Raw genomic sequence first — 27,434 nt, 5'->3', positions numbered from 1 at the left:
CTGTACTTTTCAAAGCACTTTCAATTCAAAGCATAAATTATTTCATCCTTGCAACAATCCTGTGATTGCAAGTGGCCACTGACAGAGTCCATGAATTAAGTGTCACAATAATCAACTCCTTCTGCCTCCTTTTCTACTATGCTGTCAGGCCCTTTACGCATTTTTGTCAAACTGACAATTCTGAAATGATTGTCTTTGGTTCTCTAATAGCTATCTAGGAAGAGAAAAAGAGCTGAGCCCTAAATTCATTTTAGGTTGCAGAAATGACACTGGTAACAGGAGCTTGTTCCTATTTAGTCTCAATTACTGTCAACTGCTTCATAATTTGTATGAAGAGCAGTTAGAAGAAACTTTTTTAGGTCTCTTAAAAGTAGTAAGGCCTTAGACACTAATTAAAAAAAATACATAGGCCGGGCATGGTCGCTGATGCCTGTAATCCTTGCGCTTTGGGAGGCCAAGGTGGGCGGATCGCTTGTGCCCAGGAGTTTGATACCAGCCTGGGCCCAATGGTGAAACTCAGTCTCTACAAAAAATACAAAAATTAGCTAGGTGTGTGGCGTGTGCCTTTAGTCCCAGCTACACAAGACGCTGAGATGGGAGGATGGCTTGTGCCCAGGCGGTGGAGGTTGCAGTGAGCCAAGATGGCACCACCGCACTCTAGCCTATGTGACAGAGTGAGACCCTGTCTCAAAAAAAAAAAAAAAAAGTGTTGGAATATAAATGAACATAGTTTTGATATCCTACCTTTTAAGCAACACACTTAAGAAATTTAGACTAACACTCTGAGTCAGTAACACTCATACTTGGTGATTACATTAGAACAGGTTATGTCCTTTAAATGAGTTTGCATCAAGTTCTAGAATTTCTAGACTATATGTGTAGCATTACCAAGTAAATGGATTTACATCAATATCTGTCCATTGGCCTATACATATGTTTTCTGCATCTAATCCATGTGAAATTTATAGCACTTATTTTTCAACCAAATATACAAAAGGAAATGAAGTATTGACATATTCCAAAGAAACAGGAAAATTTATTTTATAGGAGCAGGTAACAGAAGTTATTGATAAAGAGTGAGAGGATACTGAAGAAATTTAAAAGGGAGTAAAAATAATTGGAACCTGGCTGGGCGTGGTGGCTCATGCCTGTAACCCCCGCACTTTGGGAGGCTTAGGCAGGCAGATCACCTGAGGTCAGGAGTTTGAGACCAGCCTGGCCAACATGGTGAAACCCTGTCTCTACTAAACATACAAAAATTAGCCAGGCGTGGTTGTGGGTACCTGTAATCCCAGCTACTTGGGAGGCTGATGCAGGAGAATCACTTGAACCTGGGAGGCAGAGGGTGCAGTGAGCTGTAGTTGCGCCACTGGACCCCAGCCTGGGCGACAGAGCAAGACTCTGTCTCAAAATAAATAAATAAATAAAAATTTTTTAAAAATTAAAAAATAAATAATTGGAACCATAAGAAACAGGGCATGGGGGGAAGAAGATGCTTAGACATACAGCATTCACCTACTCCACTGCAAAGCCACACTCAATGCAAACTCTCTGCAATGCCTCTTGCAATCAGCTTATTTTCCCTCAAAGAACAAGAAACATGCAAGTCTCTCTTAATAAAATAATTTTAATAAGTTGAGTTTTATACACAGCTTTTTTTTTTTTTTTTTTTTGAGACACAGTCTCTCTTTGTTGCCCAGGCTGGAGTGCAGTGGTGTGATCTCGGCTCACTGCAACCTCTGCCTCCTGGGTTCAAGTGATTCTCCTGCCTCAGCCTCCTGAGTTGCTGGGATTACAGGTGCTCACCACCACGCCTGGCTAATTTTTTGTATTTTTTAGTAGACATGGGGTTTCGCCATGTTGGCCAGGCTGGTCTTGAACTCCTGACCTCAGGTGATCCACCAGCCTCGGCCTCCCAAAGTGCTGGGATTACAGGCATGAGACACCATGCTTGGCCTTGTACACAGTTTTTAGCAAACAATGCTCAGGTTCAGTTGTTGTGGCTGACGGGCAATCTTTTTTTTTTTGGCTCACAAGCCAGCCTAAAGAGATATCCATGGTATTTTAAAACTGACTTTTAACTTCAAAATCATCTCTGCAAACTTGCACACCAGAAATTGCTTCTTAAATAGCCTGATAAAAACAATAAATAGTTTTTTTTATTATCTGAGAAATTTATTCTCTTTGAGCCTTAGGCATGGATGCTCACACAGCGAGGAGAGAGAAAAGCAACCCTCTCCTCAACAACCAAAACATGAGTATCAACAAGATGCTGATGGAGGTTGAAGCCTGACCCACTCCTATCTCAGAAGTCATTTTTGCCAGCTGGGCATGGTGGCTCATGCTTGTAATCCTAGCTCTTTGGGAGGCCAAGGTGGGAGAATCGCTTGAGGTCAGGGGTTTGAGACCACCCTGGGCAACACAATGAGACTATCTCTACCAAAAAAAAAAAAAAATTTTTTTTTTTAAATTAGCCATGCATGATAGCATGTGCCATAGTCCCAGTTCCTTGGGAGGCTAAGGTGGAAGGATTGTTTGAGCATGGGAGGCTGAGGTTGCAGTGAGCCGTGAAGGCGCCACTGCATTCTAGCCTGGGAAACAGAGCAAGATCCTGCCTCAGGAAGAAAAAAAAAAAAAAAGAAGTCATTTTTGCCATTTTGAGATGAAGCCCCTGTTCTCTAATCAATACAGCAAATATATAAAAATCCCTGGGTTCATTATGGCGTTAAATGGATCACTTTGGTTACCTCACTCTAGTGATATTATAGGGTAAAAGAGAACCAAATGAGTAGGTATTTTCTTAAGTCCTGTGCTTCTCCAAATTTAATGTGCACATGAATCACCTGGAGCTCTGGTTAAAATGCAGACTCTGATTCAGCAGGTCTGTAGTGGACCTCAGATTCAGCATTTCTAAAAGCTCCCAGGTGATCTCTATGAACCATAGTTGGAGTAGCAAGGCCTGAATCCCTTGGTACTTTAACCTTCAGTGTCCTGTTTAGGATCTCGACTCTGGAGATGATAAGGTGCACATGGTCTCTACAGGTTTAAAGCTGTGAGTCGTCAGCAACACCACTAGGTCAGATTGCCTTTTCTATTCTTTGAGACTATCATGGGAGTTCCTTTAAAAATAAGGAGAGTATAAAGGTTTTAGTTGTATTATTGTGACAGCTTTATATATGGCTTAGATTTTTTTCTTTGCAAGCATTTTAATTATAGATAAATAAAAAGACAGATACACAAAGGCTTACCATAAGAAAATGAGAAGTAATTTCCATCTTGGAGGAGGGAAGTTAGTCTGAAAAATTATCTTTTTTTGAGACAGACTCTTGCTCTGTCGCCCAGGCTGGAGTACAGTGGCCCGATCTTAGCTCATTGTAAACTCTGCCTCTCGAGTTCAAGTGATTCTCCCACCTCAGCCTGCTGAGTAGTAGCTGGGATTACAGGCGTGCATTGCCATGCCTGGCTAATTTTTGTATTTTTAGTAGAGACAGGGTTTCACCATGTTGGCCAGGCTGGTCTTGAACTCCTCACCTCAGGTAATCTGCCCACCTCAACCTCCCAAAGTCCTGGGATTACAGGCTTGAGCCACCACACCTAGCCTGAAAAATTACCTATTTTTAATAGAGGCCACATATTATCCATCAGAAGTTCTCAGTGTTTTAAAGCTTAGGGTATAGAATGTGTTGTTCCAAGCACAGAAATGATGGCATTTGCATTGGTCTACAATAATGTTTGGGTCCACTGGAAATAGTCACAATCAGTTAGGCAGTTTGGGTTGACTGAGTGATTGACTCATCCAACCATCCATCCATCCCTCCATCCCTCCATCCAGTTATTCAATAAATATTTATTGATCACCCTTTATATAAAAATATCCAATTTAGGTACTAAAGAGATACAAAGATAAAGCAGCCACAGACATTGCATTCAAGCTTATAACCAAGTACCCAGGAAAGTGTCTGGTTATATAGGGATAAAGTATAAACTACTTGTGGTAAGTGGTATTTTTAGAAATCATTTTAACTACCCATAAAACTCCTGCAGCAACTTTGATAACTCCTATAGCATGGTGGAAAGCAACAGAGATAAGGATTCCATTTGGCATCATCTATATTAAGCATCAGAAAGCACAATTTGCATCATGAAAAATAGGTTTACGTAGTTTGTGAAAAATATCCCTCTACATTAATAGAAAATAAAAGCTTTTGATTTAACCTAATAAAAACTTCACTGACTTTCCTAAAACTAAAGAAAGCTTCCCCTCTGTACTGAAATGTATTCTCATGATCTTGTACTTTCTTTTTCAGCAATCCTAGACTGCTATGATAGACATTCTGCTGGCATCAAAACTGACCATATGGTACTCTGTATCATTGCCTCAGCACTGTCTCTGTCTAGGCACCAACTCAAAAGGGCTAGATATATTTTTTAAAAGCTATCATTGGCTGAGTGCAGTGGTTCACACCTGTAATCCTGGCACTTTGGGCAGCCAAGGCAGGAGTTTGAGGCCAGCCTGGGCAAGATAGTGAGACCCCCGTCTCTACAAAAACAAAAATTGGCTGAGTGTAGTGGCATGTGCCTGTAGTCCCAGCTACTCAGGGAGGCTGAAGTGGGAGAATCACTTGAGCCCAGGAGTTTGAGGCTCAAGGGCACTATGATCACGCCACTGCACTCCAGCCTGGGCAATAGAGGGAGACTGTCCCAAAAATATAATGATATATAGCAAAGATACCAGGAGCCAACTTGAAGAAGCTCATGTTGGCCTAAGATGGGAAAATCTGAGCATGGGAGAGACCAATGACAGCAAAGAATTGAAAACACCACAATACAAAATTTGTGTTTATAATGGTGCTCCAGCCACCTCTCCCCAAAACTTGTCATTGTTGCTAAGATATCATCTCATCACCCTGAGTGTTGATAAATAAAAGTAACCAGAGTCCATGAGGGTGAGTTCTTTTCCATACAATTCCAATTATTAAATGCAGAAGGAATAACAGAATTAGAAAATTACTGTCACGAAATACTAGATACAGGCAATAATCATCACTGGATGCTAAAACCATCAGGGAAACAACGTTGACAGGGAAAATGATAATGGAGGGGACCAAACGAATACCTCCTGAGCCCACTCATCAATTTTATCATTATCGAAAGTGGGACAAGTGGATGCCATACACCTCATAATGGGGATGCGATATGAAGTGTACAGCACCACATAGGAGGCACTGTTATCTAAAAAAAGCTGAACCTGAATATGATCAAGCCTCTAGATATAAACTCCAATTTACAGGAAATACAAGTGAAAGAACATACAGGAAACAGTCAGCCAAAATTATTTCTCTAACATAGTCGTATTCAAAGTGTGGTTCTTGAACCAACAGCTTCAGTAGCATCTGGGAAAATATGAGAAATGCACATTCTTGGGGCCCTACCCAAGACTGACTGAATCAGAAACTCTGGGGGTGGGGCCCAGGAAGCTGTGTTTTAACAAGCCCTCCTTGTGATTTTGATGCAAGCTCAAGCTTGAGAACCACGGCTATAAAAAATTAATGAATTTTTTTTTTTTTTTTTTTTTGAGACACAGTCTCACACTGTCGCCCAGGCTGGAGTGCAGTGGCACGATCTCGGCTCACTGCAACCTCCGCCTCCTGGGTTCACGCCATTCTCCTGCCTCAGCCTCCCGAGTAGCTGGGACTACAAGCACCCGCCACCATGCCCGGCCAATTTTTTGTATTTTTAGTAGAGACAGGGTTTCACTGTGTTGGCCAGGATGGTCTCGATCTCCTCACTTCGTGATCCGCCTGCCTCGGCCTCCCAAAGTGCTGGGATTACAGGCGTTAGCCACCATGCCCGGTCGGAAACGGTTTTTAAAAAGGAAAGGAAAGGCTGGGCGCGGTGGCTCACGCCTGTAATCCCAGCACTTTGGGAGGCCGAGATGGGCGGATCACAAGGTCAGGAGATCGAGACCATCTTGGCTAACACGGTGAAACCCCGTCTCTACTAAAAATACAAAAGATTAGTCGGGTGCGGTGGCGGGCGCCTGTAGTCCCAGCTACTCGGGAGGCTGAGGCAGGAGAATGGCGTGAACCTGGGAGGCGGAGCTTGCAGTGAGCCGAGATTGTGCCACTGCAATCCGGCCTGGGCTAAAGAGCGGGACTCCGTCTCAAAAAAAAAAAAAAAAAAAAGGAAAGGAAAGGGGGACTTAGATTGCGATAAAGGACTTAAGAGACTTAAAAATAATAGTTAAAAAAAAAAAGTACCATGGGGGATTACATCAGCAATATCCTGAAAACTTACTATTATTTTTGGAGACAGGGTCTCACTCTGTTGTCCAGGCTGGAGAGCAGTGGTGTGATCTCAGCTCACTGCAACCTCTGCCTCCTGGGTTCAAGTGATTCTCCAGCTCCAGCCTCCCAAGTAGCTAGGATTACAGGTGCGCACCACCATGGCTGGCTAATTTTTACATTTTTTCGTAGAGATAGAGTTTCTCCATGTTGCCCAGGCTGGTCTTGAACTCCTGAGCTCAAAGCCATCTGCCCGCATTGGCTTCCCAAAGTGCTGGGATTATAGGCATGAGCCACCATACTGGCCCTGAAAAATTATTCTCGCCCAATTTAAAAATAGTTTCAGGGGTCACTGGCACTATGGCAAAAGGAATCATTATATTTATTCAAATTTTTAATTCATAAGGAATTAGCAATTTGATTCTTACAGAAATTGGAAAGAGCCATGAATAATGCATCACTTTTTTCTCATATTTTGAACTTTCTTTTGTTATTCCCTTTTCTTCTTTTTTGCAGAGACAGGGTCTTGCTATGTTGCCCAGGCCTGTCTCAAACTCTGGGGCTCATGTGATCCTCCCACTTCAGCCTCCCAAGCTGCTGGGATTACTGGCTGAACTTCCTTTTGTTTTGCTTCTTTGGCTCTTACTTTCCCTTTGTCTTCAGCTCTCCAAACAAAACCCTGAGCTATTTAGAAGAAAAGAGTCATCATGAAGAAATGAATAAATACATTAGAAAACGTTACTTACGTTATGTATATGACAGAAATTAAGAGCTTGAAGTGTTTGCCATAATACGCTTTTGATCACTCCATCAGCAACTCTGAGGGAAAAAATAAAAAAGGAAATGAAAACTCATAGGATAGAGTTCCAGAAGCAACGGCTGGGAATAGAAGTGGAGTGGTGAGGGACTGTTCTCTTCAAGGAACACCATGCAGAAGGGTCCTAAAAAAATATTTTAGTGAAAATTGGGCTTCACTATCTTTTTATTATGGTTACGTAATTTCCTTTCGTAATTTGAATTTTTTACATCCATAAAATGATGCATGCTTATGAAGATTCAAAAAATATAGAAAAGTAAAGGAATAAAAAAAGAAAAGGAAAGGAATAAAAAAAAGAAAAGTAAAGGAATAAAATGTGTTGGGTCAAATCTTGCTACCCCAAAATAACTGCTATAACTTCTGGTGGCTCTCTTCAGGCATCTCTGTTCCTCTCTCTCCCTGTCTCTCTCTGTACTTTTTTTTTTTTTTTTTTTTGAGACAGGGTCTGGCTCTGTCACCCAGGCTGGAGTGCAGTGGCATGATCTCAGCTCACTGTAACTTCCTCCTCCCAGGTTCAAGAAATTTGATTCTCCTGCCTCAGCTTCCCAAGTAGCTAGGATTACAGGCACTTGCCACGATACCCGGCTAATTTTTGTATTTTTAGTAGAGACGGGGTTTTGTCATGTTGGCCAGGCTGGTCTTGAACTCCCGACCTCAGATGATCCACCTGCCTTGCCCTCCTAAAGTGCTTGGATTACAGGTGTGAGCCACTATGCCCGGCCAGTATTTACTTTTTAACTTTAATTTTAAAATAAAAACATTCGTATGGTTCAAATTTTAAACATATAAAAGTATATACATGAAGTCTCTCTGACACCTGCCTAGCCACCCGTTTATTTTCTTCAATTTCACCCCTGACCACTTTGAGAATTTTATGCATAGAGGTACAAATACCAACATGTACACATATATTTTAGAGGCTCCAGAGGAGATCATTATATGGATATATCATAATTTACTTAGTCTCTATTGATGAGCAGTTAAGTTCAGCCAATTTTTGTTTCTAGAAACTCTTCAATGAATATCTGTAATCATCCATCTTATGATATTTACACAATTACCTTCTTAAGGTAAGTTCTAGAAGTGGGATTTCTGAGACCAATGGTAGGCACCCATTACATTTCGATCCTGCATGGATGAAATTCAGGTAGACCTGAGACTTGGTTTTGCAGGAAAAAAGGTATACTTGGAAGATGGCTCTTCAATTTATCCAATTCATGGTGGTAGACACTCAAGTTATTTTGTAATAGTTACTTGTCCCTGTAAGCAGACAGCCCAAAAGGAGGCCAGGGAGAATAAGGATCCCATAAGAATGAGAGGGTGTAAGCTTCTTGTCCCTGGCAGACTCATCCCTCTGTATAGAAAATACTGGGAAGTATCATGGGCAGGTGTATTTTCCACTGGGGATTGGGGGTCTGGGAAACTTACTCTGGGAGTATTCTACTTTATGTAACCATCTCCATGAATTATAGCAATTGCATTCTCTGTAACTTTTCTGTTGGTAGCTTTCCATCACTCACATCACTGTCCCATGATGATGCCTTCACATTTACACACTGCCAAACTACCCTTTCTGAGGAAGGTTATACCCATTTTCACTCCCACCAAACATCTGTGCATCAAAGTCCCTGTCTCCTCATTGTCTTGCCAACATTTGGTTTTGCCAATGTTATGTTTGCCAATCTGTGGTTAAAATAAAAAGATGTCTCACTGTGGTTTTTATTTGCATTTCACTAATTTTTAGTGATTATTATTTTTCACACCCTTATTGGATACTACATTTCTTCTTTTGTGTAATTCCATTTTATGCCTTTATTGCTTTTTAAATTGGTCTGTTCACTGTTTTATTACTGATTTACAAAGACTCAATGTATATCATGGTCTGTTATATATGCTGCAAATATTTTGCTCAGTGTTGTTTGTCTTTCAGCCCTGTTGATGGAGATGCAGCTGTTGTTTGTATATTTTTCAAAAATCTGAAACATAAGAGTTTCTTTTACTAAATGTCAACTGTAAGGATTTTCTTAATTTAAAAAAATTATATTATGTAATACCCCAAACATATCCATCACTCAGATTTAATATTTTATCATATTTGGATATTTAAATCACATATTTAGATCACTTTTTAAAAACTGAACATGTGCAGATGTAGCTGACTTTACAGAACAGTGGGAAGGCCCAGGCATGACTCAGTTATGACACCAGCTACAAGAGTCTGAAGTATATGCAGAGAAACAGCAAGTTATGTACACGGTATTTTCCTCAGAGCAGTTTCCTGATCTTGTACCACAATTATGGTGGCATGCCCTTGACATCAGTGGCCCAGTGGCAACCCTTGACCCCAGTTCTCCTAATTATTAATATTGCGAATGTACCTAATTTTCATGATTAAATCCCTTTCGACTTGAAGTATCTATTTCCAGCATTGAATACTGATACAACTGTATTCTTCTCCCCACTTCACCTAGAGCCAAACCTGAAACAACATTGCGTACACTTTTAAAATATGAGGCAGGAAGAATAGTATAGCCATGTTGAGCACTGTGAGACAGGTTGCTTGAGTTCAAATCCCAGATATGCTGCTTCCTACTTTATAATCTTGAACACGTTATTTAAGCTCTCTGCACCTTCAATTTTCCTCATGTGTAATACTAGAATAATATCTTATAAGTTTATTGAGTAATCTATCCCCTCAATGTCTGGTTTTAACACCCACATGAGTTCTGGAGATACAGGTCTGAGATTAGATAAGGCCAGTCGATGGGATTGAGACCCCTGTACAAAGATGGAAGAGGTGCAGAATAGCAAGAGGCCCTGAGGAGAGAAAGAACTGGAGGTGTGGGGAAAACAGTATGAGGCCAGGGTGGCTGAAACTTGAGTGAAGAAGCCGGGAAGGCTGGCAGAAATCAGTCCATGGAGGGCCTCAGAGATCCAGATCTCAATAAGAAATTTGGATTTTATGCTAAATTCAAAACCATTGAAAGAAATCAAGCAAGGAAGTGACATAATATGGAGAATGGATTTCTGGGAAGGCAACATACATACAGAGAGAGAAATTAGGAGGCTAATTCAATAACCCAAGTGAGATTTGGACACTTAGATTATGGTGGCAGCAGAGAGAGGAAGGGAAATGGATTTCATTCCTTGAGAGGGACTAGCGAGGGTGGAGTACATGCTCCTGCTGACATGGGAAGAGAACGCTGGTCTAGTTGGGATCTAAGAGCCTACAGGTGCAGGAGAGTAAGTACTGGAATTGGGAAACAAGGTAGGGGCTAGGATTCAGAAACTGCAAAACGCCAATTACTAGCCTTAATAACAGGGAATGGAGAATGAAGTAATTTCACAGGAAAGTAATTTCATAGGATGTTAAAGATGACTTTAACATGAAAGAGGATGTTTAAAGGCATCTCACAGGAAGTGTCACATTCGGTTCAGTTAGCCTCCAAGAAGGCAGATTCCGTCAGGGGCAAAACAACACCACTGATCGTGCAAAGAGAAGATAGCCATCAAAGAGAACCACAAACCAACACCACAGATCGTGCAAAGAGAAGATAACCATCAAAGAGAGTACACATCGACGCGGCGCCCATTCCAGAAAGATAGAGCGCTGCAGCACTGTTCAGCCACAGGCAGCATTTTTCAAAGCATCTTGGAGCAAAATGAACCTCTGGTGAAATCAAAAGATGCTCAACGTTTAAATATTATATTTTGGGCAAGTACAAAACCAAATATTCGGTTGGTACAAAGGTAACTGAGGTTCTTGCCACTGAAAGTAATACTAAAAGTCGTAATGAAGGCCTTAAAGCAAACATGAGACATCACAGTTCAAGTCTGAATGGGCTAACAAGAAAGGGTAACATGATGGGGGAATTCAGACTGAACTGCTCAGAATATGCTCTTTGAACCACTCAGAGGAAGACCTGATGCTGACATCAGAAGTCATTACCTGGAAGTTTGTTATAAAAACTTAATAGGGGAAGCTTGATTTCATTATTATTACCCATGATGAATTCAGTCCTTCTCAGTAAATCTTTACTATCCTAGAATAAAATCCAGCCTTGTTACTATGGCCTACCAGGCTGTTAATAACATTTTACTTCCATTTCCCTTCCCAACTTTATCTCCTATCACATCCCTAAAGTCACTCCATCCCAGCCCATTCTTTTCTGCTTTCTCTGAACATGCCAGGCTTATTTTATTATTATTTATTTATTTTTTGAGACAGAGTTTCGCTCTTGTTGCCCAGGCTGGAGTGCAATGGCATAATCTCCGCTCACCGCAACCTCCGCCTACTGGGTTCAAGCGATTCTCCTGCCTCAGCCTCCCAAGTAGCTGGGATTACAGGCATGTGCCATCACACCCAGCTAACTTTGTATTTTTAGTAAAGATGGGGTTTCTTCATGTTGGTCAGGCTGGTCTTGAACTCCTGACCTCAGGTGATCTGCCTGCCTCGGCCTCCCAAAGTGTTGGGATTACAGGCGTGAGCCACTGCGCCTGGCCCCCAAGGCTTATTTATACCTTCAATCAGGCTGTTAATAACATTTTACTTCTATTTCTATGTTTACTTCTATTTCTACTTCTATTAACAGTTTATTGTTCCTTCTACTTCCTTTTAGTTATGAGTAATTTTCTGTGTTAACTTGCCTAGGTTAAGGGATGACCAGATAGCTGCTAAAACATTATTTCTGCCAGGTGCAGTGGCTCATGCCTGTAATCCCAGCACTTTGGGAGGCTGAGGCAGGAGGACTGCTTGAGCCCAGGAGTTTGAGACCAGCCTGAGCCACATGGCAAGACCCCACCTCTACTCAAAGTTTAAAAATTAGCCAGACATAATGGTGAGTGTCTGTGGTCCCAGCTGCTCAGGAGACTGAGGCAGGATTTGCTCGAGTTCGGGAGTTTGAGGCTGCAGCGAGCCAGGTTCAGGCCACTGCAGAGAGTGAGACAAGTGAATGAGACCTTCTCTCAAAAAACAAAAAAAACCCAAAACATCATTTGTGGGTGTGTCTGTGAGGGTGTTTCTGGAAGGGATTCACATTTGAATCAGTAGACCGCGTAAAGAAGACCCACCCACAAAGGTGAGGGCAGGCAGGCAGGCATCATCAAACCCGTTGAAGGCCTGGATACAACAAAAAGGTAGGGGAAGGGCTGCTTCTCTCTCCTTGAGCTGGGACGTCCATCTTCTCCTGCCCTTGGATGTGGAAGCTCCTGGCTCTCAGGCCTTTGGACTTTGAAACTCTCTGTCCTCTCGGGCCTTAGGACTTGGCCTGAATTAGTCCATCGGCTTTCCTGGTTCTCTGGCTTGCAGATGGCAGATTGTGGAACTTCTCTCCCTCCATAATCACATGAGTCAATACCCATAATAAATCTCCTGTTATCAATACCTCTATGTAACCCATTGGTTTTGTTTCTCTGAAGAACCTTGACTAGTACACCTCCTGGGCATTCTCTAACTCCACGCTGTGCTTTATTTTTCTTCAAGGACTCATAACTCTTCTTTATTGTTGGACTACATCAGAATGTAAATTGCACAAGGGCAAGGACTTTCTCTTGTCTGTTATTATAGCCCCAGCACCTAGAACAGGACCTGGTACCTAATAGGAGCTCAATTAAGCTTGTTTCTCTGGCACTCCCAGAAATTTTATAAACTAAAACCCTGTGACAAATCTCTTTCTCTCTAAACTAGCTAGAGTGAATTCTGTTGTTGAATCCTGACCAATTCAGGACATGGTATAAGAAGTGGATGTGGGAAACAATCCAAGGCTGTGAGAATCTAGGATTGGGTATCTGATGTAATGGGGACTGAAGGGCAGCATTTAATTACCATTAATGGCTGGGATGCTGGCAGATGGCCACTCAGTAATGAAACAGGTATTTATTTATTATTTATTTTTTGAGACAGAGTCTCGCTCTGTCACTCAGGCTGGAGTGCAATGGCATGATCTTGGCTCACTGCAACCTCTGCATCCTGGGTTCAAGCAATTCTCCTGCCTTAGCCTCCTGAGTAGGTGGGACTACAGGTGCCTGCCACCACACCTGGCTAATTTTTTGTATTTTAGTAGAAATGGGATTTCACCCTGTTGCCCAGAGTGGTCTTGAACTCCTGACCTCAAGCAATCTGCCTGCCTCAGCCTCCCAGAGTGCTGGGATTACAGGTAGGAGCCAGTGTGCTTGGCCTGAAAAGGGAATTTAAATAATCACCTGAGGCCATCTGGAATAAAATGCCTATTCAAGGCAAGGCTTTGGTGAACTAAGTGTGATAGAACAATATGGGGAACATAAGTAGTAACAGACATGTGAGGTGGTCTGATTGCTTCTAACTTCACTGGAGAAATTAAAGAAAAAAAAGCACAGGTTCAGAGCTTTAATATCTTGGTTCAAGGCACAGTTAGGACGTCAGGCATTTTGATATTGACCCTAAAAGAACCCCTTACTTCTTGTTTCTGTAGGACCCACTTCACAGATCCACTGGGATCTCCACGAGATTACTAAAAAACTGACACAGACAGTAACCCTGCAGGGTGCTCAATGACAACAAAGACTGAATTTATGTGAGGATAATTAGTTTCTCAGTTAATGAGATGAGAAGGAGAAATAGTCCAGGAATTGGAATGTGACACTTGAAAGTATTCATGTAACTAAGAGCACCCTAACTTCCTTCCAAACTTCTCTTCTCATAGGAAGTAGCCCCCAAACTTGTACAATAAGGCTGGTTCTGCCTTGCTGCAGACTCTCAGATCTCACCTGAGGCAGGTGCATTTTGTGGGGATGCCCGCTCTCTTCAAGCCTCCTCTCCCCACCTCCCCTCAAGGTCTCCAAACCTTAACTAAAGTCAGATCCCAGCATGACCCAGGGGGCCTATAACAAAGTGAAACAGAGGAAGAGGAGATTTACATAGCAAAAAGAACTACAAAATTTTGCTGATTTATAACGGGGAATGTATGAAGAAATGGATTTCATGGGTGTTGGACCAGAGGGGAAGAAATATGACTTTAGATTGGGCTGATTATAACAAAATGGGCACAACTTATTTGAGATTCTGGTTTTTTTTTCTTTTTTTTTGAGATGGAGTTTCACTCTGTCGCCCAGGCTGGAGTGAAGTGGCATGCTCTCGGCTCACTGCAACCTCTGCCTCCCAGGTTCAAGCAATTCTGTCTCAGCCTCCCGAGTAACTGGGATTACAGGCACCTGCCACCATGCCTGGCTAATTTTTTTGTATTTTTAGTAGAGACAGGGTTCCACCATGTTGGCCAGGATGGTCTTGAACTCCTGACCTCAGGTGATCTGCCCTCCTCGGCCTCCCAAAGTGCTGGGATTACAGGCATGAGCCACTGCGCCTGGCCCAACTCTTCTTTATGCTGTAATTTAGTCGTTGGGTCCCTTCATTATCTCACCATCCCATGGCTCAATCCACATTCACTACATCGACGATCTTTTTTTTTTTTTTTTTTTTTGAGACAGAGTCTCGCTCTTGTCGCCCAGGCTGGAGTGCAGTGGTGCCATCTCAGCTCACTGCAATCTCCGCCTTCTGGGTTCACACCATTCTCCTGCCTCAGCCTCCTAAGTAGCTGGGACTACAGGTGCCTGCCACCACGCCTGGCTAATTTTTTTGTATTTTTTAGAAGATATGGGGTTTCACTGTGTTGGCCAGGATGCTCTTGATCTCCTGACCTTGTGATCCACCCACCTCGGCCTCCCAAAGTGCTGGGATTACAGGCATGAGCCACTGCGCCCGGCCACATTGATGATCTTATGCCCACACACCAGTTATTTATCCTACGTGTTTCCTCTAATAAACAATAGTCCAAAAGGCTTGGTATGTATACTAGCTGGTTGTTTATCTCTGTTTACTATTCACTGGACTTAGGCCTTTAAAAATACTCTCTGGCCTGTTATTTAAATAGATTTTAGGAAGGGAGTACAAGTAGATGAATGCTTTAAATTAATCATTGTTATCTACAAGTACCCAACATTTCATAAAAGAGCAGCATATTCTAGATTGTTCCTATTTGCATTACTCCATGCATAATAGATTGAAGTCTCAGGGCTGACCCAAAGCACTACTGAACACCAGCAGTGCTAAGCACATTTGTAAAACTTAAAGAGTGCAAAGTGGGATAGTTCAGAGGTCCCTGGCATTGCAAAACACATATTCAACAGAGGAGTTGCTTGAACATGCCTTGCTCTTTCTTGTGTCTGTGCATTCCTCCAGGGGTGTCCATCTGGCCAACTCCTCTTCCTTTTCAAAGCCCAAATGCTGCCTTCTCTGCAGAATCTCCCTCACTTCCCGGGGTCAACAGATGTTGGAGGTGCTTCTCTTGTGCATCCCTTGCATCAACATTAACCCAATCAACATAACCATTTGTAGTTATTACTTTGAATATCTGTCTCTTCATCACATTTTAAGCTTCTTGAGGGCAGGACTGTATTATAACTGTATCCTCTGCACCAGTGTAAAATGCTCCATGAAATATTTTTTGAGCGAAAGAATGCTAGGCATAAGGAAGCCATTAAGATCAATGAGACATGAAGTATGCCCTCAAAAAACTTATACTCTAGTGAGAGAGAGTATGCACATAAAAACATATACGGTATAAGTACCAAGTACCACAACAGGGATGAAAAGAAAATTCAATGGGGATTCAAAGGAAGGAAGAAATTCCATCCAGATGAAGGAAACTTAGAGATGTTACAAATATCTAGGATCTCACATTTTAAAGATTATGATAGGCCAGGTGTGGGGACTCATGCCTGTAATCCTAGCACTTTGGGAGGCTGAGGCAGGTGGATCACCTGAGGTTAGGAGTTCGAGAGCAGCCTGGCTAACATGGCAAAACCCTGTCTCTACTAAAAATACAAAAATTAGCCGGGCATGGTAGCAGGTCCCTGTAGTCCCAGCTATTTGGGAGGCTGAGGTGGGAGGACAGCTTGAGCCCAGGAGGTAGAAGCTGCAGTGAGCCGAGATCGCCCCACTGCACTCCAGCCTGGGCGACAGTGTGAGACTCTGTCTCTAAATAAATAAATAAATAAATATTATGATAGAGACAGTGAAGGTGAAAAAGGCTAGAACCTTCTAGATTAAAATGAGAAGAACATGAGCTAAGTCTATAGACAGGAAAGCTTAGGATACAAGCAGGGAAGAGAAAGATGTTCAATTCAATCAAACTGGTGCATGCATTGAATATTTTATAATAGTTTCAGGGCCTTGAACAATACATGAAGTAAGCATAAATTTCTAACTTCATGAAAATGTATGTTAATTTATAAATTAATTTATAGAACGGCTGAACATATCTGTCTTCTAAGTCAACATACAACATCCTATTTAGTGCAGGATAAAGTTTAACTGTGAATTAATATACCATTTTAATTGTTTTTATATTAATTTCTATTTTAAAAGTAATATATGTGCATTCACAGAAATTTGAGAAAATTTGAGAAAACTCAAATTTTCAATTATACTTAACATTCTAGTATGTTATCTCATTTTTTCATATATCATCCCAGGAACATTTCCCCAGGACATTAACTATTGTTCTAAAGCATGCTCTCTAATGGGCTGGCTGCATATTGTACTATTGTATGGATGGATATACCAAAATGCCTGTAACCAATTCTTTACTGTTGGAAAATTAGGGGAGTCCAATATTTTTGTTATAAATAATGACGTATTGAACGCTCGTATGTATAACTTTTGCCCTCATCTGATTATTTTCTTACTATAAATTTCTCTAAATGGAATCTCTTGATCAAAGCATGAAAACAGTTAAATTTTTTTCATACATATTGCCAAATTGCCCTCCTAATGGCACTCTCTCTAGCCATCAATGAGGAGGTCTGATTCCCTGACTGTTGATAAGACTGGGTATAATAATTTTTGAAAAATCTTTGCCAAATTTAACAGATGAGAAATGGTACCTTGCTAAAAAGTTTTGAATTTCCTTGATTAATAGGGAAGGATAAGCATGTTTTCTTAGGTGTACTGGTCATTTCCTTCTGAAGACAGAAGTCTTCAGAAAAAAAAAAAAAAGAGAGATGGGGTCTCACTCTGTTACCCAGGTTAGAGTGCAGTGGCATGATCTCTGCTCACTGCAGCCTCCACCTCTTGAGCTCAAGTGATCCTCCTACCTCAGCCTCCCAACTAGCTGGGACAACAGGCTAGGTTAATTTTTGTAGTTTTTGTAGAGATGGGTTTCACCATGTTGGCCAGGCTGGTCTTGAACTCCCGAGCTCAGCTGATCCACCTGCCTCAGCCTCCCAAAGGGCTGGGATTACAGGCATGAGCCACTGCACCCAGCCTCCTTCTCTTTTTTAATGATTTGCTTCCCATGTTCACTGGAAGGTAAGGTGAGTCTCCTTTTCTGTGTGTGCTCTGTTCAATGCCGTAGACTTAGCACTGGCTGGGTGCACAGTCTACATTTATGAAAGTTTTTTTTGAATAAATATATTTATTAATTGGATGTTAACCTTTTAAAAAATGTTATTTGTAAAATCTGCATAGGTAGACATAAAATTTATTAATTCTGGCAAATAGTTTACCCAATATCTCATTTCTATTTTAGTTTTGTTTATGGTAATTTTGTCAAAGGGAGTCTCTTAAACTACTGTGATTTAATATTTGACAGTTAAAAGTCCCTTTTTTCTCAATTTAGTCTTTTTCAAATTTCAAAAAAAACCCTATTGGTATTCTGATTAGAATTTTGTTTAATAAACAGATAAACTGTAGAGGCAATATTTTTATAATCATGAATATTTCCATTTAGAAACATGTTCATTTAAATAAAATCCTTACATATCTCAGTTTTGTAGTTGTCTTCATGCAGAGTCAGAACAACTCTTTCTCTTTATTCCTAAACTTTTGTTGTTGTTAATATTTGAATGGGATCCTTCTCCACTAATTTTTTTTTTTTTTTTTTCTTGAGACAGAGTCTTGCTCTGTCATCAAGGCTGGAGTGCAGTGGTGTGATCTCGGCTCACTGCATCCTCCGCCTCCTGGGTTCAAGCAATCATCGTGCCTCAGCCTCCCGAGTAGCTGGGACTACAGGCATCCACAACCACACCCAGGTAATTTTTATCTTTTTAGTAGAGACAGGGGTTCACCATGTTGGCCAGGCTTGTCTCGAACACGTGAGTTCAAGTGATCCACCTGCCTCGGCCTCCCAAAGGCATGAGACACTGCACCCAGCCATTCTCTGTTAGATTTTCTAAAGTGCTGTTTGATACAAACGCTGTTAATTTTTGCATGTGGAATTTGTTGTGTTATAGGGGTCACTGTACTGAATTCCATTGGTTTTAATAACTCTTTAGGTGGTTCTCTTAGATTTTGTAGATCAGTAATATCTTGCAAATAATGACAATTTTATTTCATTTCCAAAAGCTATGTTTTATTTGTTTTTCTTATTACATTACATTGGCTAGAGTTCTCAGAACAACGTTGCATTATAGTGGTGACAGCTGACATCCTTGTCTTGTTTCCTCACTTTAATGAAAGTTCTTTTAGTTTTACCATTGAGTATAAAATTGGCAGTTGATTTGAAGAGGGGTGTGTGTGCCAACACTTTGGGAGGCCGAGGCAGGTGGATCATGAGGTCAGGAGTTCAAGACCAGCCTGGCCAAGATGGTGAAACCCCGTCTCTACTAAAAATACAAAAATTAGCCGGGCATGGTGGTGTGTGCCTGTAATCCCAGCTACTCGGGAGGCAGAGGCAGAGGCAGAGAACTGCTTGAACCCAGGAGGTGGAGGTTGCAGTGAGCTGAGATCGTACCACTGCACTCCAGTCTGGGCAACAAAGTAAGACTCCGTCTCAAAAAAAAAAACTATTCTTTTAATCCTAGATGCTAGGGATTAAAAAAAAAAAATCAGGAAAGGATGTTCAACTTATCAACATTTCAAATTTTCAAATTTATCAATCGTACATATTTTTTATCTTATTAGTGAATTATATGAATAGGTTTCCTAGTATCAAACCATGGTTCATTCCTTGAACTCAGATAATCCAATACATAATTTAGCCTCAAATTCATTTTGATTTTATATCTGCTGTAGGTTTTTCTCCTAAATATAACTCCTATAGGTAAATCATTGTTTGCCTTTTGAAGACATCCTGAGACTGGATGGGGTAGCCAGATGCATTGTGGTAGAAAGGGGAATTGTGGCTGGGATTTGAAATTTGCCATGGTTAATTCCACAGAAAATGAAACTGAGAACTGGCTGTACAGAATTTCAGTTTCCAGATTACTTACCCATTTGGGTTTCTTTCCAGCTCATTTAAAAGTGTATGATCACAGTATTCAAAAACTAAATGCATTTTCCTTTTTCTCCTGAACACCTCGATGAGGTTCACAAGATTTGGATGTTTTAATTGCTGTGAAAGAATTGAAATGCAAAGTTAAGTGATCTGTTACTAGTAAGAGCTTCTACCCAGACCCCCTAAAGAAACTTAAAGTTGGAAGAAATTTAAGATTCATCCAATGTACCTATAATAAGTGGTAACAAAATTGCTTGAATCTCTCTGGTGATAGCAAGTAAAGTATGTAATTTAAAATACTGCACTAAAACAAAAAACACTTTATGTATTTTATGGAAATTCTATATATACAAGTCATAAAATAACCTGAGTAGAAAATTGAGGAAATGAAATTATTGAGTAAGGACTATAAAAATAATCAATATCCACTCAGCTTACATATTGCCATGGATTTTATGGATTTAAATCCAGTCTGGATTCTAGTGTTGGCTCCCAGTAATACTCGTTCCTAACCATCAAATCGGAATAAACTGTCTATTCTAGAAGTCCCCACAATTAGTCTGTGTTTTAAATTTACTTATTATATTTTCAGCATTGTTCTTTGATTCTGTTGTTCTCTCTTATGCATAGATATTTTGTGTGTTAAATTCTATTCCCAAACTGACGCATTTCACAAGACAGCCTCTGTTTAATATCGTAAACCCAAGGAAAAATGCTGATTAGGTAGGACAGACCATCACTACAGCGATCAGATAATTTTATTCTCCAAACTAGGGTAATGGGTAGAAGCCAGGACTATCGTAGGCAAACCAGCACATATGGTCACTCCGTCTGTAACTAGGGTGACCACATAATTCAGCATACACACCAGGACATTTTTTTTTTTTTTCCTCGCTCTGTCACCCAGGCTGAAGTGCAGTGGCGCCATCTCGGCTCACTACAACCTCCGCCTCCTGGTTCCAAGTGATGCTCATGCCTCAGCCTTCGCTGTAGCTGGGACTACAGGTGGGTGCTACCACGCCTGGCTAATTTTTGTATTTTTAGTAGAGACGGGGTTTCACCATGTTGGAAAGGCTGGTCTCACATGGACAGGCTGGTCTCACATGGACAGGCTGGTCTCAAACTCCTGACCTCAAGCAATCCGTCTGCCTCGGCTTCTCAATGTGCTGGGATTACAGGCGTGAGCCACTGGGCCTGGCCACACCAGGACACTTTTGAAAGGGGATGTGAACCAGGCAGGACACTGGGACAAAAACTATAAAGCAGAACTCTCTTGGGCAAATCAGGATACATGATCACTCTTATTCCTAACCCATCTTCCCTGTTGTTTTCCCAGTATAGTAGACAAATCAACTTTCCAAACTCTCTACCATTTACCCAGAAAGATAGAGAGAGAGAACACAGCATTTTGCATATAGTAGAAGCTCAACAAATAGCAGGCCCAGTAGAAAGTTTTAGGTACAGAGACTCACAATGCATGCCTCTACCTCAGTATCTATTAACGTAAGCATGGCTTGACCAAAACAAATGTCACCCTAAAACTGTGTGCCTGCTGCTCCACAGCTGGGGAAAAGAGAATCCATTATACATTAAAAATATGCCCAGGCTGAGGCAGGAGGATCACGTGAACCTAGGAGTTCGAGATCAGCCTAAGCAACATACTGAGACCCCATCTCTCTAAGGGAAAAAAAAGAGAGAAGCCCAAAGCACCAAACCAATTTGTTTTCTATGTGCTCCACTGCCTAAAAGAGCAGAAAGGCAAAGAGTGGAAGAGACTAGGTCATCTAAAAAGCCAGTGGCTTTGTGCTGCTGCAAAACCACAGTATGGAAGCAAAGCAGGATCTCTACTAGGGGAGCAAAAGATTTACAGATACTACAGTTTGATGCAATGTCAAGGTTAAACCTGGTCCAATCTCCTGTCTTTGGGTAGGTCAGCAATTTATACCGCCTTTGCAAATGAAGTTAACCTAGCCCAGGAAAACAGTAACTTGCCTAAAGAAAAACAGGTAGTAAGGAGAGAGAGGCAAGCAATTTAAATAACAAGACTATGTGAGGAAAGGAAGGTCGATTGATCACAGAAGGAGCTGTTCAGGACATACATGGACACAACATACCAAAAGCAGAAAGATGGACGTTCTGACATTCTGAGGGCCTTCATCAGAGACCAAGCTGAGTCGTAATCAGGCTAGTTTTTACCTTACAGCCTCATTCTCCAGTTGGGCACTTGTAATGCAGAAGGTACTACCTGAGCATTAACTTTATCTGAAGACTTGGGACGGAGAGGCTGACAGGTAAAAGCATTATTTTTATTAGAAAGCCACACTGCCTGGTTCAGACCCGCCCTGCAGCTTAGCTCAGTGAGGGTGCCAGAGCTGGCTAGCTGACCGGCGCGCCCTCTGCTGGCTGAGAGGTAAGAGTGAACTTTTTCTTATCATGATGGATGTGTTCCTGAAGACTCTGTATCAAGTTATATTTCAAACAAAACCCTAGTATGTATTAGTTGAGGAAACCTGTGGGAAATAATATTTGAAAATGAGAGAAAACATGATAATTATTAGTGATAATTATTATCCTCCCTTACAAACTGAATTTCTGGGGATTTTCTAAAAACAGACGACGTGTCAAAAATGAAGGTTGCCTGTGTGTCCTTGAAATCACAGGGTCTTGTTACATAATGTGTAGCCCACAAACCAGCAGCTTCCGCACTCCCTGCGTACTCAGAAATGCAGAATCTCGGGCCCACCCCAGACCTCCCAACTCAGAATCTGCATTTCAACAAGGTCCCCGGGGATTCCAATGCATATTAACATTTGAGAAGTGCTGCCCCAGACCTCCGTTTCCTCTGCGGAAAATATGGTTGTTAGATAAGAACCATCTCTAAGGTCGCTTATAGTTCTAAAACTGTAAGATATTTAGCGTAAGAAAAAATTTACGTTGAGAACTTAGGAATCTTACATGTCAAATCTTATCAGAGTGAAAACAATTATAACAAAAACCTTTATGTAAAAAATGTGTACGTTACCGGGGGTGATATTCAGTATGTCTAAGAACCTGGCGTGCAATGCAGACAGGAAACAACGAACGTCGATGCCTACCAGGGCATTGGTGCGGTCCTGTGGGACTGACTGACTGTGCCAGGAGGTGCTCTTTTAGTTGCTGGTTGGTAGGGGAAGTATTTGGAGGGATATCCAGAGGAGGGCCAGGGTTGGGGGCGAGCGTAAACACTGGGGTGAGCGGACTTAGGATATTTACTAACAAGAATAAAAGTTCTTTTCAGTATAACAATCTATAGCTGTATTCATACACAGACAAAATCAGAGTGGCCAAAGTCCAAAGTGATAATCAACTTATTACCCAAAGGTGCTGATACAAAGGAATTTAAGTCCAATGGGGGAAAAATAACTTTAAAATTCTTTGTAATTTTAACATGCATATTTCACTCAATTCCATGATATTTTACATATATATAAAGTTAACTTACCTTCAACATACGTATTTCTCTTAGTGCTATTTTCTTAACAACAGGATCATCTTCAGATTCCACAAATTTTTTAATAGCTACTACTTGTCCAGAGGTTTTGTTTCTGCATTTGAATACAACCCCATAAGACCCTTCTCCAATCTTAGCTAATTTTTCATACTTTGCCATTATAGCTGAAGTGACTTAAATTATTATTGTATCGATTGACTTGCAGTACAATGCTGCACCTGGAAAATAAGGTAGACTTGCCTTAATCAAGCTATAAAAGACAATGTTCTCATAGGTTATATACAACCAATTTGTCCACATGCCAAAGGTTTATATTCATCAATTAATTGGAAATCCACTTAAAAATATTTGGATATTATTTTGTTAGTTTAGTTTAGTCCTCTGCAGCTCTTCCAGCTATCAAAAGATTTCATATGCTATTTCTGACAATGGTTCTATGTTGACCTCAGTTGAATTAAAAGAATTTGTGGAAAGGAAACTTATCCCATCTATTGTTTTCATTATCCTCAAGCAAACAACTGAAATATGATGCTGTAAAATCCAGCTGAAGGAACATTTCATACTCTGGAATATGCTGTTTATCTTTTCTCTTCTAACCCAAGTGCATACACAATGACTAGGAGGAGTTGTGTAAGAAGACATGGTACAAAAAGTGCTATACTTCCACCTGGTGGAGAGAAGAGCGTGGGCCATTGAACAAAGCAGCCTTTAAAAACAATAACAGGCCAGGCACAGTGGCTCAAGCCTGTAATCCCAGAACTGGGGAAGGCCAAGGTGGGCGGATCACCTGAGGTTGGGAGTTCAAGACCAGCCTAACCAATATGGAGAAATCCCATCTCTACTAAAAATACAAAATTAGTCAGGTGTGGTGGCACATGCCTGTAATCCCAGCTACTCAGGAGGCCCTTGAACCCAGCTGAGATTGTGCCATTGCACTCCAGCCTGGGCAACAAGAGTGAAACTCTGTCTGAAAAACACAAAACAATAACAGAATCCTTTTAGGGTATTTATTGCTCCTAGCTTTTATTTTCATGGAAGAACAGATTCTTAAGTTCTTAGCCCCAAAAGAAAATAATAAACACAAAGAAAGCATTCATTCTTATGAATTCTTTCACATCTATAGTGATTTCTATGGAAATACTGGGTTTTTCTGTTTTGTGTCATCCATTCTTGAATGAATGTTTTGGTGACCGAATTAAACATTACATGATGACTAAGGCCAACATATTTAAATAAATCAGTCTAAGAATTAAAAATAGAAAAATTCTAATTAGTCTCAAAAACCCCACCCCACTTTATCCAGCAGAATCTTGTTAATATAACCTAATAACAATTACAATAATAATGGCACTTAACATTGTTCTATACAAATTACATAGAATCTGCACAAATATTCTATGAAGTAGGTGTTATTTTTATCCAATTATATAGACGAGAAAAGACACAGTGAAGGTAATACAGAATTAGAACCCACGGAGTGAGATTTCAAAGAACACAATTTTAATCACTACATTACACAGCCTCTCAGTTAAGTGCAAAAGAATGCATAATGCAGCCAGGCATAGTGGCTCACACTTGTAATCCCAGAACTCTGGGAGGTCGAGGCAGGTGGATCACCTGAGGTCAGGAGTTCGAGACCAGCCTGGCCAACATGGTGAAACCCTGTCTCTACTAAAAACACCAAAAAATTACCCGGGTGTGGTGGCACAGGCCTGTAATCCCAGCTACTTAGGAGGCTCAGGCAGGAGAATCGCTTGAACCCTGGAGGTGGAGGTTGCAGTGAGCTGAGATTGCACCACTGCACTCCAGCCTGGGCGACAGAGCAAGGCTCCATCTCAAAAACAAAAACAAACAAACAAACAAACAAACAAAAAGAGTGTATAATTCGAAGAACCACTTTATCCAGGTCTTGGTATTAACAAAATGTCAAGTGAAAAAGTTGACTACTTGTAAATTTCTCTTGTTTCAAATGAGTACACATTTTTTAAAACTTCTCTAATAATATTGTCTTTTCCAACTACAGATTATCTCAATGGTGAAAGAAATCATCTACTTCCACTTGCCACCATAAAAATATACAATGGAGAAAAATGTTTACCTGGATATAATGACTACTGACATACTATTTTTTACAGTGCTGCTTTTTTTGGGGGGGAATGAATTCGATTTCCTATTAAAGAAAGAAAATTCAAGCATACACACTCAAGTAACACATGGAAAATCCATCACAGATTATGTTCTGAAAGCCCTATTAGTTATACTGTATTTTTACCTATGTATTATTATTTTAAAGAAATTTAGATGTGAGCATGCATAATTTGCATAGTAATAGATGGCTGGAAAGAGAGTAGGAGAAACTGGGAATTTGCTTTAGAAAGTTATTGGCATCTGGCTGGGAGCATTGGCTCATGCCTGTAATCCCAACACTTTTGGAGGCTGAGGTGGGAAGATCACTTGAGCCCAGGAGTTTGAGGTTACAGTGAACTATGATTGTACCACTGTATTACTTCCTGGGTGACAGAGTGAGACCTTGTCTCTAAAATAAAATGAGATAAAGTTATTAGTATAAAACTTTATAGATTTGTTAATTTAACCTACTTGATAAGTACTACAGTCATTGGGGGAAACTATAAATATGACAAGAAGCTTAATTATGAAGTTTTAATGTATGCATTATTTTATTATTTCCCTCTAGGTAGTTGATTTGATCTATTGATGTATGTTTTTTCTTTTTTCTCAACAGATTCAGTAACGACTGATTCCTCAGACTAATATTTAGATCTCGTAATCACATCAACCAAACTGCTAAATACAATAAAATAAAGCTCCAGGAAATAGTACTTCACCTAGTAACCACTCAATATTTCTGTTTTCAAAAGTCCTACTATATGTTCATGGAAAATGAGTCTGAGTATGCAAGCAGGAATTAGACCAATTCCTGTAAATTCCTTTGTGGAATTTACAGCTCTAATTCCAGCTTACTAGGATTATAACAGAGTTTCTGGAGGCAGTAATTCCTACTCTCTTATTTGAGATCCAGACCAACTATCCAACTGCTTGATGAGTATCTCTACATGAATGGACAGAATCATCTAAAAATTGGAACATTCTAAACCAAATGCCTTCTCTTCTTTCTTATCCTCTGTCCATACCCAATGTTCACAAACATGCTCCACGTTATGCCTAAATGGCTTGTCAAGGTACATGTGGTGGGGGCTTTGAGGTAGCCAAGGACAGTGACTGCTGCCTAAACCTAATCTCTTCATACATCTTCCACAAAGCAATACAAATCAACCAGGACAAATAAAACCACATAAATCCAATGCCTTCAATATAACAAGAAGACACAGGACTCTACAAACTTAGGTAGAAAAGCAAAGCCTAGCTGGGCGTGGTGGCTCACGCCTGTAATCCCGGCACTTTGGGAGGCCGAGGCGGGCGGATCACGAGGTCAGGGGATCGAGACCATCCTGGCTAACACGATGAAACCCCATCTCTACTAAAAATACAAAAAATTAGCCAGGCATGGTGGCACGTGCCTGTAGTCCCAGCTACTCAGGAGGCTGAGACAAGAGAATTGCTTGAACCCAGGAGGCGGAGGTTGCAGTGAGCCGAGATCGTGCCACTGCACTCCAGCCTGGGTGACAGAGTGAGATTCCATCTCAAAAAAAAAAAAAGAAAAAGAAAGAAAAAGAAAAGAAAAGAAAAGCCTAAATTCTGGAGGGATTATCTCTTGAGCTCCCACTGTAAACCTTGGCAGAACGCAAAGATATGAGAGGGGTGAGATCTAAAAAGCTGTAAGAAAGACAGAAGAGTAAAAGAAGGGCCTAAGAAAGACTTAAGATCACCTCCTTCCCAAAGAGAAAACACATCACAAGTGTAAAAATACCCTAAGAGTGTCCTGGTAGATCAGAACACTCACTACAAGGAAGGGGTGTAAAAGTAACATGGGTCTCAAGGTGGCACTAGTCAGTGTGGCACCATTTTTGGGGAATAAAAGGACAAGAGGGAAGGGAAAGACATCTGTTGGAGACTGGACAGTGAAGGGAAAAAGAAGCGAGAAGGATACATTTGGCATCTTGCAAGACAAAAGAGAATTCTGAATTGAAGGGCATGCGAATCCTCCCATCACCACTAAGACAGGGAAAAAGTGTCATCAATGAAAGAAACTGCACTTTACTACAGTGACAGAAAACACTCTCTTGGCCTAGGATGATAGTCAGTTACTAACAGCCAAAACCTGCCCGAGAAATGAAACAGGGGAAAGCCGTCCCCATACATGCTATTATTGTCAGAAAAAAGAAATGAGAACCCAAAAATTTCAGTTAATGAAAATCATTTACAAAAAAAAAACACACAAAATCTAACCATGAAGCAAAAGAAAACTAACACAAACACTCCAAACTGATTTAAATATCCTCTCATAATTTGGAGATATGAAAAAGCCACAATGAATCAGATATTCAAATCACAAGTGGACAAAAATTATTTAAGAAGATATATATATATATATATATTTTTTTTATTTTTACTTTTTTTTTTTTTTTTTTTTTGAGACAGAGTCTCGTTCTGTCACCCAGGCTGGAGTGCAGTGG

General features: G+C 40.7%; 1 protein-coding gene across 2 annotated transcripts in view; it reads right to left on the bottom strand.

Annotated features, from left to right (window-relative positions):
* Window positions 1-27,434, bottom strand: part of CDKL4 (cyclin dependent kinase like 4) — a 71,065-nt gene that overhangs the window by 33,603 nt on the left and 10,028 nt on the right. For both annotated transcript variants that reach the window (XM_055377757.2, XM_055377758.2), the window contains exons 2-4: window positions 22,831-23,057; window positions 19,345-19,466; window positions 7,031-7,103 (exon numbers count right to left, since the gene is read on the bottom strand). In XM_055377757.2, the coding sequence (XP_055233732.2) occupies window positions 7,031-7,103; window positions 19,345-19,466; window positions 22,831-22,998 (363 nt within the window). In that variant the 5' untranslated portion in view covers window positions 22,999-23,057. The remainder of the gene's footprint in view (window positions 1-7,030; window positions 7,104-19,344; window positions 19,467-22,830; window positions 23,058-27,434) is intronic.

The sequence above is a fragment of the Gorilla gorilla genome, chromosome 12 (genome assembly GCF_029281585.2).
Source record: "Gorilla gorilla gorilla isolate KB3781 chromosome 12, NHGRI_mGorGor1-v2.1_pri, whole genome shotgun sequence".
In the NCBI taxonomy this organism is placed as follows: Eukaryota; Metazoa; Chordata; class Mammalia; order Primates; family Hominidae; genus Gorilla; species Gorilla gorilla.
Note: the sequence above shows the minus strand (reverse complement) of the source record. Positions and strands in the feature narration are given on the sequence as shown.